The sequence below is a fragment of the Nyctereutes procyonoides genome, unplaced genomic scaffold (genome assembly GCF_905146905.1).
Source record: "Nyctereutes procyonoides isolate TBG_1078 unplaced genomic scaffold, NYPRO_anot_genome, whole genome shotgun sequence".
Classification (NCBI taxonomy): domain Eukaryota; kingdom Metazoa; phylum Chordata; class Mammalia; order Carnivora; family Canidae; genus Nyctereutes; species Nyctereutes procyonoides.
Window position 1 is genome coordinate 2,118,543 of NW_026575124.1, and position 14,894 is coordinate 2,133,436.

General features: G+C 37.9%; 1 protein-coding gene across 13 annotated transcripts in view; it reads left to right on the plus strand.

Annotated features, from left to right (window-relative positions):
• ATF1 (activating transcription factor 1) overlaps window positions 1-14,894 on the plus strand; it is a 74,460-nt gene that overhangs the window by 57,730 nt on the left and 1,836 nt on the right. For all 13 annotated transcript variants that reach the window (XM_055337010.1, XM_055337009.1, XM_055337015.1 and 10 more), the window contains 3 exons: window positions 4,471-4,601; window positions 7,500-7,682; window positions 7,767-7,926. In XM_055337010.1, the coding sequence (XP_055192985.1) occupies window positions 4,471-4,601; window positions 7,500-7,682; window positions 7,767-7,926 (474 nt within the window). The remainder of the gene's footprint in view (window positions 1-4,470; window positions 4,602-7,499; window positions 7,683-7,766; window positions 7,927-14,894) is intronic.

Below are 14,894 nucleotides of genomic sequence, written 5' to 3' on the forward strand. Positions count from 1 at the left end.
CCAGGGCGTGATCCTGGAGACCCGGGATCGAATCCCACGTCGGGCTCCCGGTGCATGGAGCCTGATTCTCCCTCTGCCTGTGTCTCTGCCTCTCTCTCTCTCTCTCTCTGTGACTATCATAAAAAAAAAAAAAGTTGAAAGAAAAAATCATTAATCCAGAATTCTGTAACTAGTGAAAATATCCCTCAGAAATAAGAGGTGAAATAAATATTCTCAGATGAAAGAAAACTAAGAGTAGTCATTGACAGCAGAACTGCTCTAAAGTAACTGCTAAGAAAGCTCTTAAGACAGAAACTTGGAAGGTTAGGAATGAAGAAACAGCAACAGCAAGATCTGGACAAGTATAATGAATTATTTGCCTATTGAATTTTTTTAAAAGATTTTATTTATTCATGAGAGACAGAGAGAGAGAGAGAGAGAGGGAGAAGCAGGCTTCATTTCATGCATGGAGCCCGATGCGGAATTCGATCCAGGGACTCCAGGATCATGCCCTGGGCCAAAGGCAGGTGCTAAATCACTGAGCCACCTGGGGATCGCCCCACTTACTGAATTTTTTAAGCTATGTTTGGTTGACAAGAGAAGATGTCATTGTCTGATGGGCCTTTCAGTGTATGGAGATGTAATATGTAAGACAACTATAACATAAAGGGGAAGAAAAAGAGACTCAATGTGATAAGTTTTCTAAGCTTCCTTTTTTTTTTTTTTAATTTTTTTTTGATATTTATTTATTTATGATAGTCACACAGAGAGGGAGAGAGAGGCAGAGACACAGGCAGAGGGAGAAGCAGGCTCCATGCACTGGGAGCCCGATGTGGGATTCGATCCGGGGCTCCAGGATCGCGCCCTGGGCCAAAGGCAGGCGCCAAACCACTGCGCCACCCAAGGATCCCTCTAAGCTTCCTTTAACATGGTAAAATAGTGTTTCTAAGTCAACAAGATATCTGTATTATAACTCTCTAGAGCAATTACTAAATTATATGAAGAGATTTAGTCAGATATATGATAAATTAAAATGGAGTTCTTTTTTTTTTTTTCCTAAGATTTGTTTATTAGAGAGCACAAGCAGGGTGAGGGGCAAAGAAAGAAGCAGACTCCCTGCTGAGCAGGCAACCCAATGTGGGTCTCGATACCAGGACTCTGGGATCATGACCTGAGCTGAAGACAGATATTTAACCAACAAGCCACCCAGGCCACCCCTAAAATGGTGTTCTGAAAAATCTTCAAAAAACCCAAGAGAATACAGAAGACTTTATTTTAAGTAAGCTCTGTGCCCAACATGGGGCTTGAACTCATGACCCTGAACTCAAGAGTTGCACGATCTACTGACTGAGCCAGGCAGGCACCCCCAGAAGACTCTTTAAAAACAGAAAGCAGGGCACCTGGGTCTCTCAGTCGGTTAAGCATGGCCTTTGGCTCAGGTAATGATCTCAGAGTCCTGGGATCAAGCCCCCAATCGGGCTCCCTGCTCATTGGGGAATCTGCTTCCCCTCTGCACTTCCCCCCATTGTGTTCTCTGGTTCTCTCTGTCAAATAAAGTCTTAAAAAAAAAAGAAAAGAAAGAAAGAAAAAAGCAAATAAGTGGTAGATCAAGTGATATCATTAATTATATTAGGAAGACATGGATTCGGGACACCTGGGTGGCTCAGCAGTTGAGTGTCTCTGCCTTTGGCTCATGGCGTGATCTTGGGGTCCTGGGATTGAGTCCCGCATCGGGCTCCCCACAGGGAGCCTACTTCTACCTATGTGTCTGCCTCTCTCTGTGTGTCTCTCATGAATAAATAAAATCATTTAAAAAAAAAAAAGACATGGATTCAACCCACTAATTAAGAGATAATAAAACTACAGACCCAATATTCCTCATGAATGTAAACACAGAGATCCCTAGCAAAATAGGAGTTTGGCAAACGGAAACCAACAACATATAAAAGGCATTATACATGATTATCAGGTAGGATTTTATCTCAGGAATGCAAGATTGGCTTAACATATGAAAATCAATTGATGTAATACATCGTATTTATAGAATAAGAACAAAAAAAGGTAAGATCATCTCAACAGACACCGAAAAAGCATTTGATAAATCGAGTACCATTTACTGATAAAAATGCTCATGAAACAAATAGAAGGGAGCTCTTCAGCCTAATAAAGCACCTCTACAAAAGCCCGTAGCCAACAGCATATAATGGTGGGAGACTGAATGTTTTCTCCCTAAGGTAATGAATGCAACAAGGCTGTGGATGTCCACTCTCATGACTTCTATTTAACATTGTTTTCAGGCAGTTAGGCAAGAAAGTGAAATAAAAGGCATCCAGACTGGAAAGGATGGGATGAAAAAAATAATTTGCAGATGACATGGTTCATATATAGGAAATCTTAAATAATGCACTGAAGTAGAATTAACGAGTTCGGTGAGATTGCAGGATGTATTACCATCTATTGATTCTTGGTATATGGTACATAGGTATTTTTTTAATTTCTGTACTTTTCTTTATGCTCAAAATGTTTAATAACTTAAAAGTGAAAAAGAACTGGCACAGCATTCCACAGTCTCATGATAGGCTGGCTGTGTAAGACTCTGCAGGCATCTCATTAAAGGGATTACTCAGCCATTAGGGGGACCAGATGGAAATGTGGATTCAGTAAAACTCTCCAGACAATTCTGATATACAAACAGGTTTAGGAACTAGTGTGACCATTGTACAAATGCCTAACACAGAGTCCTATAGGACTGCTACCTCTCTTACTCTCTGTGGAACAACTGTTAATATAGTCTACAATTGTATTAGCTCTTTTGGGAAGATTGTCCAGAGTAAGGAGACCATATTGAAGAACAATTTTCAATACATCATAGAAGAGCTGAAAGAACTGGAATTACTTGGTCTCAAAGAACTGTAGCAATTGTCAAATACTGCAGAGTAGGGCATGGATATAGAGTTAGCGTTAAGCTTAAATTTCTCTAGCTTCACAAGGTGGAACCAGCTTTGGGTCTAAATAAGAAAGGGCTTAGTAGTTGAATGATTGCCTGTTTGGAAGCTGTTGATGCCTTATTCCTGGAAATAGAGGCTGTTAGGAATGTTGGGGAATTCCTGCCTGGGCTGGAAGGTTGGCATCAATAAATGAAAGATCCTTTTCAATGCTAAGGGTTTGGGTTTTTTTTCTCCTTTGTGACTTTTTGTGGCTTCCACACAAGAGTTTCAGTTTTCTGATTTTTCTACAATGAATATAGAATTCTTGAGTAAAATTGTTTTCATTCTTTTTTGTTTTTCTTTAGAAACAAATAATGTTTATATGTCCCTCTACCCCAATTGTGTTTTGGAAGATCTTTCTTTTCAGCAAGGACTCTTTATCTATCCCTGTATCCCTGTCAAAGTCCCATTTATCAAGTCTGAGGGATACCTATGGGATTTTATTGAGGCATCTGGCTGGCTCAATCAGTGTAGCATGCAACTCTTGATCTCGGGGTTGTGAGTTAGAGCCCACATTGGGTGTAGAGCTTACTTTAAAAAAAGATCATTCATAAATAAAAACAATTTATCACTAATACTATGGGCTTTTTTATAGTATTTCTGATTTTCTTGTTTCTAAAAACGGGTTTCTATTCTCATAAAAGTTGGTTGAAAAAATAAAATTTTTTTTGAATTTGGTTTTTTTAAGTGAAGGTCACTATTTAGAAAATGAATAGTAGGGCAGCCCGGGTGGCTCAGCGATTTAGTGCCACCTTCGGCCCCAGGGCCTGATCCTGGAGTCCTAAGGATCGAGTCCAGAGTTTCACACTGGGCTGGCTCCCTGCATGGAGCCTGCTTCTCCTTCTGTCTGTGTGTCTGCCTCTCTCTCTCTCTCTCTCTCTCTCTCTCTCTCTGCGTGTCTCTCATAAATAAATAAATAAAATCTTTAAAAAAAAAAGAAAATGAATACTATCCTTATTAATTAATGAAATACCTTACAATGGAGGCATCTCTTTTAGGGGAATGAGACATTTCATACCTTTTGAGAGTGAGAGCACAGGGGGAGAGGGAGAAGCGGACTCCCCACTGAGCAGGGAGCCCAATACAGGGCTCACTCCTAGGACCCTAAAGTCATGATCTGAATCAAAGGCAGCCACTTGGGATCCCTGGGTGGCACAGCGGTTTGGCGCCTGCCTTTGGCCCAGGGCGCGATCCTGGAGACCCGGGATCGAATCCCACATCAGGCTCCCGGTGCATGGAGCCTGCTTCTCCCTCTGCCTGTGTCTCTGCCTCTCTCTCTCTCTCTCTCTGACTATCATAAATAAAAAAATAAATAAATTAAAAAAACTTAAAAAAAAAAAAAAGGCAGCCACTTAATAGACTGAGCCATGCAGGTGCCCTGACATAAGAGTTTATAGATGTCTAGTAGATTATTGTACTTTTAACCTGAGATTGAAAAAAATAGAGCAATTTATTTGTATAGAGCTGTCTTCATTACCAATTAATAGAGTTTTATTTTTCACAGAAAAATTTTGAAAGATCTATCTTCTGAAGATACACGGGGCAGAAAAGGAGACGGAGAAAACCCTGGCGTTTCTGCTGTCACTTCTATGTCCGTTCCGACTCCCATCTATCAAACTAGCAGTGGACAGTACAGTACGTATAGGAATAAATTTTTACATGATGGACATACAAAAACTTAACTTTTTCATAAAGAAGTGGGGTATAGTCATAATGAAGAAGACTGTCCTGCTTTAATGGTGAGGATAATTGAAGAATAGCATTTTGTACCAAAACAATGCGAAGTACTTTTTCAGCATGATTGTGTTTACTTCTTACAACAACTTTGTGAGGTAGGCAATTATCAATTTATGAGGAAATTCATAAAGCCTTAGAGAGGTTAGATCATGTCCCTAAAGTCACACAGCTTGTAAGTGATATGCTTACTTTGGAGCTTTGACAGATCTACCACAATCAAGTTAGAATTTTACACCTCACAGAATTCTTTGTGCTATCTATTTGTAAATGATTTCTCTTTCCATTCATTTTTTTTTTAAGATTTACTTATTTATTCATGAAAGACACAGAGACAGAGACATAAGCAGACTCCTCCCAGAGAACCTGATGTGGATTCGATCCTGGATCCCGGGATCATGCCCTGAGCCAAAGGCAGAAGCTCAACCGCTGAGCCACCCAGATGGCCCTCTCCTCCATTCTTTTTTTTTTTTTTTTTTTAATTCATGAAAGAGAGAGAGAGAGAGGCAGAGACATAGGCAGAGGAAGAAGCAGGCTCCATGCAGCAAGCCCAATGTGGGACTTGATCCCGGGACTCCAGGATCAGGCCCTGAGCTGAAGGCAGCGCCAAACCGCTGAGCCACCAGGGCTGCCCCCTCTCCTCCATTCTTAAGTCCTGTTCTTCAAGTCTAGTTGACTCTTGCCACAAAATCTATGTCCCATCTGAGCACTGGTGGACATCCAATTGGTTATTTGGCTTCTGTTCATGCTGTCATTGTTTTCCATACTGCAGCCAAAGCAGTTTATTTAAAATGTCAATTAGATCACACCACTTTTCCTCTAGATCCTCCAGTGACGCTCCATCACACCTAGAATAAGTTCTACAAGGGTAAGTTAACATCCAGGCTCTGGCCTTGCTTACCCAACTCCAATCTCATCTGCCACTGAATGGCATTCTTGCTGTTTCTACAACACATGAAATTTGTTTCTGCCTCAATATATTTGGGCTTGTTATCCCCACTGCCTGGCACATTCTTCTCCCAGAGCCTCACATGACTTACATCCTCACTCCTGTTCCGCTTAAATGTCACTTCCTCACAGAGACCACTCTTCTTAAAATACGGTCTTTGGTTAACTTTCTTATATTTTTAATAGCATTTATATGTGATTATTAAAAAGAACATGTTATGGGATCCCTGGGTGGCGCAGCAGTTTGGCGCCTGCCTTTGGCCCAGGGCGCGATCCTGGAGACCCGGGATCGAATCCCACATCAGGCTCCCGGTGCATGGAGCCTGCTTCTCCCTCTGCCTGTGTCTCTGCCTCTCTCTCTCTCTCTCTGTATGACTATCATAAATAAATAAAAAAAAAATTAAAAAAAAAATTAAAAAAAATAAAAAACATGTTAGTTTAATTATAGATTATATATAATTAAAGATCAGCTTATTTATGATCTATTCTCAAGGATAAGTTCCTTGAGGGAAAGAACTCTGTCTTGTTCATAGTTGTAAACACCAAGTATAGAGGGCCTGGTGCATAGTAGGCTTTCCGTGAAATTTGTTATGAATAAATTATAGTTAAAGAATATATAGGGGATCCCTGGGTGACTCAGCGGTTTAGCGCCTGCCTTTGGCCCAGGGTGTGATCCTGGAGACCTGGGATCAAGTCCTGCATCAGGCTCCCTGCATGGAGCCTGCTTCTCCCTCTGCCTGTGTCTCTGCCTCTCTCTCTCTGGATCTCTCATGAATGAATGAATCAATCAATCAATCAATAAATAAATAAATACTTTTAAAAAATAAAGTTTGAGAGGAAAATATTAACATAAATGAAATTTATTGAAAAATGTTTGGGGGGCATATAGTAATGTGATCTATAAATGGGCTTTCTCATGACATACCTTACTGGTGATCTTCTCTAGGAAGTGACTTGAATAGATTACATTTTTAAAATATCACCTAGGTAAGTAACATTTAGTACATTTTAACAGTGGTTACCACTGGAAAGTAGAGCTCAGAAACAGCATGAAGATTTATGTTTTCATTATATAACCTTCAATCCTATTCAAAATTTTCCATAAGCATAGTCTATTCAAAAATACTTTACACACACACACACACACAAAAAAAAAAGAACTTTACACACACACAAAAATACTTTACAGCTTGTTTGTGAGTGCGCGTGTGTGTGTGTGTGTGTGTGTGTGTTTTAAAAAAAAGATTTTATTTATTCATGAGTGACAGAGAGAGAGGCAGAGACACAGGCAGAGGGAGAAGCAGGCTCCATGCAGGGAGCCCATCGTGGGACTCGATCCCTGGTCTCCAGGATCACACCCTGTGCTGCAGGTGGCGCTAAACCGCTGCACCACCGGGGCTGCCCAACTTTACGGCTTATTTGGTTTTTTGGTTTTTTGGGGTTTTTTTACAGCTTATTTGTATAAAAATTGCAAACTATGTTAATGTTTCCTTCTACTTATTTTTCCTTTAAAAGCTAGCTATTGATACCCTCTCCTACTGCACCAGAATTAATGTGACAGCATTAGCAATTAGCATGTGGTGCTTCATGGAACCTAAAATGTGTTTTGACTAATCAGTTATATTGTAGTTTGAGACTAAATTTAAGATTGGTGCATCTGAACTATAAAATTTTACAGATAAATGCCATTTTATTTCTTTTACATATAGTTCAAAGTAGTCAACAGTTATCAAGTGGAACTGCATTCAGACCTGTTTTAATAAATAGTGTTTAGGGTTTTTTTTCACCAATCCTTTGCAATTTAGTGTATTGTATAGCCTTACAAAAGCTATGTTCTCTCTTTGGTTAAAGTTGCCATTGCCCCAAATGGAGCCTTACAACTGGCCAGTCCAGGCACAGATGGAGTACAGGGACTTCAAACATTAACCATGACAAATTCAGGCAGTACTCAGCAAGGTACAACAATTCTCCAATATGCACAGACCTCTGATGGACAGCAAATACTTGTGCCCAGCAACCAAGTGGTTGTACAAAGTAAGTATGGTTAAATGTCTATAGAAAACATCCAATGTACTTTCAAAGACACTTACGAATTAACTCAATCTTTTGACCACACAGCTGCATCAGGAGATATGCAGACTTATCAGATCCGTACCACACCTTCAGCTACTTCACTACCACAAACTGTGGTGATGACTTCCCCTGTGACTCTAACATCTCAGACAACTAAAACAGATGACCCCCAACTGAAAAGAGAAATAAGGTTGATGAAAAACAGGTAGGTAGTAAAATTGTATTGCCAGAATGGGTAATGTTTTTATAAATATCAAGACATAACCAGGTGCTAACTGGAAGTGCATATTAAAAATGAGAGAGGTTAGGGACACTTGGCTGGATCCGTCGGTAGAGCACATGACTGTTGATCATGGGGTTGTGAGTTTGAGCCCCATATTGGATATAGAGCTTACTTTTTAAAAAATGAAGAGAGGTTATATACGCCTTTTTTTTTAAACTGAGTGTTAGATTATATCTAGTTCATTTCCAGTGGACCACTGCATTCCATTGTTTATCTCTCTATTTCATATATTGTATCTTTTGAATAGTACTGTTAAGCAGAGCTTTTCAATTTATTTTGTTCTTGTTGGGCTGACAAAAGTTAAATGAAAATAATAATTTGCTGCTAGCCATTGACAGCAAGAAGAGGAAAGAATTTCTACAAAAAGTGATGGATGCAGAAATGATCCTCAAAAATTAATTTTACCCATGAATATATAGCAGTGATTTAACCTCTAGAAACATTTATTTTCATTTTAAATGTATTTTAAACATAGCTGTATGTACATCAGCCATGAAAAACCACCAGTTCTTTGAGAAATAAAAATGAGTAGCCTTCTCAGTGAGTTCAAGGGAAAAAAAGGAGAGAAAGGATACCAGTAAATTATATTAGGAACCAAAAAGGGGAGATATCCACAGGTAAAAAAAATGTTTTTAAAATTACAATAGGATTCTATTTTCAGCTCCTCAACAATCAGTTAGAAAACCAGAATAAAAGGATGATTTTCTAGAGCAATAAAAATTATTATAAGAGGACCAGAGAGATGCATTTAATTACTTCAGGATAAAATGTTTCGTTACTAAAAATTAAGAGCAGATATCGTTGTAAATGAACTTGGTAACATGGCAGGATTATGTTATTTTGGAGGTTCTAGCAGATGCGTGCACTAAGACAAGAAACTAAGATGTGTAAATACTAGGAGAAAAATTGTATTTTTTTTGCTGATGATATGATTGTGTACCTAGGAAACCAAAAAGACTTGTTAAAAATTAACTAGAATGAGACTTCTCTTTCTGACAGTATGACCTCAGCTATATAATATTTTTAAAAGCTTGATGAGGGGCACCTGGATGGCTCAGTCGGTTAAGTGTCTGCCTTTGGCTCAGGTCATGATCCCAGGGTCCTAGGATCGAGCCCCACATCCAGAGTAGGAATTGTTTCCTCTTCCTGCTGAACAGGAAACCTGCTTCTCCCTCTTCCTCTTCCTCTGCCTGCTGCTCCCCCTGCTTGTGCTCTCTCTCTCTGTCAAATGAATAAATCTTAAGAAAAAAAAGCTTGATAAAATATAAAAACCACCCCTTTAAATAATTAGAAGAGCTATCTGTTGAGGTTAGAAATGAACCAGAAGCACAAGACCATGAGGTTAATAAGCACTGAAGCAGCCCCTATATACTTTACAGATAAATTCAAATCTTTGTGATTGGGATAGCTTTGGTAATCGGTGGGGACCAGGGACAAAGCCTGGGGTTTGTGCAGGCTGGGAAAATGGATCAGAGATTCTTTTTCCTGAACTCAACACCCAAGAAGTGCTTTACCCAAAACTGAGAGTTATAAAATTGACCTTTGAACAACACCAGTTAGGGTGCTGACCTCTCCCCAGTTGAAAATCCATGTATAACTTTTGACTCCCCAAAAACTTAGTCTACTGTTGACCAGAATCCTTACTGATAACGGTGGGTTAACACATATTTTGTATGTTAGGTGTATTATATACTGTATTCTTAGAATAAAGTAAACTAGAGAAAAGAAAATGTTAAAATCATAAGGAAGAGAAAATACATTTACAGTGCTATATTTATTGAAAAAAATCTGCATATAAGTAGACTCACAGTTGAAACCTGTGTTGTTTAAGAGCTATAATTTAAAAATGGGTCTGGGTCCAAAGTGCCCTAACTTTTTGGAAGAAAGCGATCTCAACCCAGGCTTTAACAAATTCTCATACGTTGAGTTCTAACAAATATAAGTTGAAAAATCACAGACTACCCAACCCCTAATGTAGTTTTTCACCCAAGATTAAACTATTTAGTAAGTGGTAGAGGTAGGATTGAAACACACATGTCCATGTTTCAGAGTCCAAAGTCTCAGATAATACCATACTACCTTTCAGGAGCTAGAATCAGCAGAAAGAGCAGATAACAGAATGAGATATGAGAAGTCTTCAGTTAATCTATCTACTATATTCAAAGGAAAAAAAAAAAAGGATGTCATTGAAAATCATCAAAGATGAAGAGACCATATAAAAATGATAAAAATTGGGAAAAATAAAACTGCTATTAGTAGCAAATATATATTCATCTGCTTAGAATACCCAGTAGAATCATCTACAAAGTATGAAAGCTTGAAAAAGAAACAGTTCTCTTCAACGTTGTACTGGAAATCTTTGGCAATTCAGTAAAACAGGAAAAGGGCAGGGGGCAAATACAAGAATTTAAATGAAAGAAAACTATTTTATACAGAATTGCCTATTTTTTAAAATGGACTTACAGAAAAATTACTAGAAGTAATGAATTTATAAGGCTGCTAAATATAAAGCCCGTTTTCAAAAATCGTATTTCCTTACATCAGCAATGGTTGGGTAAATAAATAATTATTAAAAATATATCATTTATGTTATCAGCAAATAAAATACCTGAGAATAAATCTAACAAAAGATGTCTAAGACATTTATGAAAAATATTGTACAGTGATTTTTGAAAGACGCTAAGGAAGATCTAAATAAATGGAGAAATAAATACTATGTCCATAGATAACAGAAACTCAGTATTATAAAGATGATTATTTTTCCCCCAGTTGATCCATAGATTCAGTGCACTTCCAATCAAAACCCAAACAGGTTGTTTGAAGAACTTGACAAGTGATACTAAAATTGATAGAAGAGTAAAGGGCCAAGAACAGCCAAAATATTCCAGACAAGAATAAGGTGAGGAGATATCAAGTTTTATTTAAAGCTGTGATAACTGAAATAATGTGATACTGGCTTTGAGAAAAAAAATAAAATGACCAAAGAAATTGAGAGCTCAAAAATAGATCCATGAACACATAAAACCCTAATACAGTAGGATAGATTATTGGGGGAAGGAGGAACACTTCAATAAATTGTACCAGGGTAATTACTGATATATGAAAAAAAATACTGGATTTCTTTTCTCACACCATACACAAAGATCACTGCAGATGGATAAAAACACAAATGTGAAAGGTGACATTTTGAAATTTTGTGGTGAGAATATGTAATTTTTGGCTTCAGGAATAGGGAAAAATACCTTAAAACAACTAACACCCCCTCCCACACACAAACTTTAACATAAAAGATTAATGAATCTTCATTAATAATTTCTTTTCATCAAAATAGAGTGAAAATACAAGCTTCAAGCCTATAGAGGATACAGGCAGCATGTCTAACCCCAAAAAATGTGTTTGAAAAAATACAAATATCTTCAAAATTAATAAGTACAACCCAACAGAAGATAAATAGGCATTTCTCAGAAAACACAGGTGGTTAATAATCTTATTAAAAATTGCTTGCCCTTATCAGTGATCAAAGAAATGCAAATAAATACCACATACTCAGATACCATTTATCCCCACCCTATTAGCAAAAATCTTAAAGTCTAACCAGGAATTGGCAAGGTTTTGGAACAGTGAAACTCAAAGACTGCTTACAGGAGTGAAAATTGGCATGGCTGCTTTGAAATTAATTGGCCTTATCTTGTGTAGTTGATCTGGATGTGCTTCTTGACTCAGCTGTTATTCTGTGTATGTGCCTAAGACAGACTATTGCAGGAAGTATGCATAAGAATGTTCACACAGCAAAAAAATTAGGAAACCACCTAAGTATTCATCAGTAACAGAATGGATACATACATTGTACTTGTATTTATACAATGAAAGAGTGTTCATTTGTATCAACTGGAATGATCACTGTAACATGAATAAATATTAGAAAAATAAAGTTGAATGAAAACAGGTTATAATTTTAGAAAATAAGCACACTAAATTATGTGTAATTTAGAGGCCTTTATTACTAAAACTATGAATATAAATAAAAAATTGTAGCTAATAATTGCTTTTGGGCAAAAGGCAGAGGGATGGAATCAGGAAAATGCACAGAGGGTTCTTTCAGCAATATTGATTATTTACTTATTCAATTGGGTGTTGGGTTTACATGTGTTCATTTTATAATTTTGCAGATATGCTTCATAACTTATAACTACACTGCATAGTCTTGTGTGTGTATACTATTCCATAATAAAAAAATTTTTAAACTACTGTGATTTATAAGGAATTCAGCAATAAGTTATTTTCTATGAATTACCATCTTGAAAATACAATGGAAAGTAAAATTCACATTAGTAACATATCATAAAATACTTAGCAAATTCAATAGGAAAGACATAGGATCCACATTTTAAAGATCTTATTGAGAACTAAAACAGTATCGGAATATATAGAAAATACCGGTGTTCTTCGATGAGGGCCATTAATATAAAATGTCAGTTCTTCCAAAATTCACATAGAAACTTGTTGTGGGGGATCCCTGGGTGGCTCAGTGGTTTGGTGCCTGCCTTTGGCCCAGGGCGCGATCCTGGAGTCCCGGGATCGAGTCCCGCATCGGGCTCCCGGCATGGAGCCTGCTTCTCCCTCTGCCTGTGTCTCTGCCTCTCTCTTTCTCTCTATGTCTATCATGAATAAATAAATAAATCTTTAAAAAAAAGAAAGAAACTTGTGATTCAAATTAGAATCTCTGTAGATCTCCATGGAATTAGACAAAATAAAAGTTTACATGAAAGAAAAAATACTCAAGAATGGTTAAGAACAGAAAGAGCTTACTTGTCATGTTAAGCATTGAAACATACTCTCTAATACCACTGTAATCAAAACTTGGTATCAGTGGGGTGCCCAGGTGGAAAAAACAACCCCAAAACTTGGTATTAGCAAAGAGGCAGACAGTAACATTAGCAAACAGGGTAGAGCCCAAAAATAGCTTTTTGTGTTAGTATACTTCTAAGGGACGGTTTATTTAATAAATGTTAACTGACAGCTCCACATGTGAAAGAAAATTAAATTGGACTCATTATTTTATATCACATACAAAAGTAATTCCAGATAAAGATTTCATTGTGAAAAATTAAGCTATAGAATCTTTAAAATTAAAAGAAGAATATACAGTGCTGCAGGGAATTTTAATTTAAGCCAAGAAAAAGACATTTATGGTATAAGATATAAAAATAAAAAAATCTGAGAAGTCAAATGGTAGAGTAGAAAATAATATAAAAACAGATAAAGATGGGCAGCTCAGGTGGCTCAGCGGTTTAGCGCCACCTTCGGCCCGGGGCGTGATCCTAGAGACCCGGGATGGAGTCCCATGTTGAACTTCTGCATGGAGCCTGCTTCTCCCTCTGCCTGTGTGTGTCTGTCTGTCTCTCTCTCTCTCTCTCTGAATGAATGAGTAAATAAATAAATAAATCTTAAAAAAAAAAAAAGAACAGATAAAGAGGGGCACTTGGGCAGTTGATTAACTGTCCGACTCTTGGGTTTCAGCTCAGGTCCTAAATCTCAAGGTGTTGAGACCAAGCCCCATTTTGGGCTCCAAGCTCAGCTTGGAGTCTGCTTAGGACTCTTTCTCCCTCTGCTCCTTCCCACCATGTGCATGTGTTCTCTGTGTCTCTCTCTCAGATAATCTTTTTTTTTTTTTTTAAGATTTTATTTATTCATGAGAGACAGAGAGAGGCAGAAACACAGGCAGAGGGAGAAGCAGGCTCCACGCAGAGAGCCTGACTGTGGGACTCGATCCCGGGTCTCCAGGATCAGGCCCTGGGCTGAAGGCAGCATTAAACCCCTGAGCCACCTGGGATGCCCTTTTTTTTTTTTTTTTTAAATAAAGGATTAATATGTATAATGCACAGAGAGAGTCCTTAGGTTGTTGTAATTTCCTTTTTTTTTTTAAGATTTTATTTATTCATGAGAGACACGCAGAGGCAGAGACATAGGCATGGGGAGAAGCAGGCTCCCTGTAGGAGCTCGATGTGGGACTCAATCCCAGGATCACACCCTGAGCCAAAGGCAGACGCTCAACCGCTGAGCCACGCAGGCTTTCCTGGTTGTAATTTCTCATTGTAAAACAGGAAAAGATATGAATAGAAAAAGGGTATGAATAGGCAGTTTACATAAGAGATCCAAATGACCAATATTTGAAAAGATGTTCAGTCTCACTAGTAGTTGGGGAAATGAATATGAATTAGCAGTGAAATATTCACACGGCAAAGATATGTACCAACATAGAAACATCATTAAAATTCTGTGTAAAAAAACAAGTTGCGGGTAATACTTACATTAAGTACATAGTATAAAAAATACTCGGGTAGCCCTGGTGGCGCAGCGGTTTAGTGCCGCCTGCAGCCCGGGGTGTGATCCTGGAGACCCGGGATCGAGTCCCACATCAGACTTCCTGCACGGAGCCTGCTTCTCCCTCTGCCTGTGTCTCTGTCTCTGCCTCTCTCGCTCTCTCTGAATGAATAAATAAATAAATCTTAAAAAAAAAAAAAAAATTTAAAAAAATACTCAATACTTTTCTACTTCTCTATTTATGTAATACATGCATGGGACTTCATAGAAATATTGTTAAGAGGACATGAACAAAACTGAGTATCAAGCACTGTTTGTAATTAAAACCTAAATAAAAAATAAAGGAAGATAACCAGAGGACCCATAAATTTTGCTTCTTGATATTTGTCCAGGAAAAATGGGACATCTGTTCACAAAAAGACAGGTATAAGCATAGCAGCTAAAACTAGAAACAGCCCCAAAGAATAGATCGATAAACTGTGGTGATAGTCACAGTGGAATACACCCAGCAGCAGTAAGGGAAGAAACCACTGCACAAACATCAATGAAACTCAAAAATATAATGA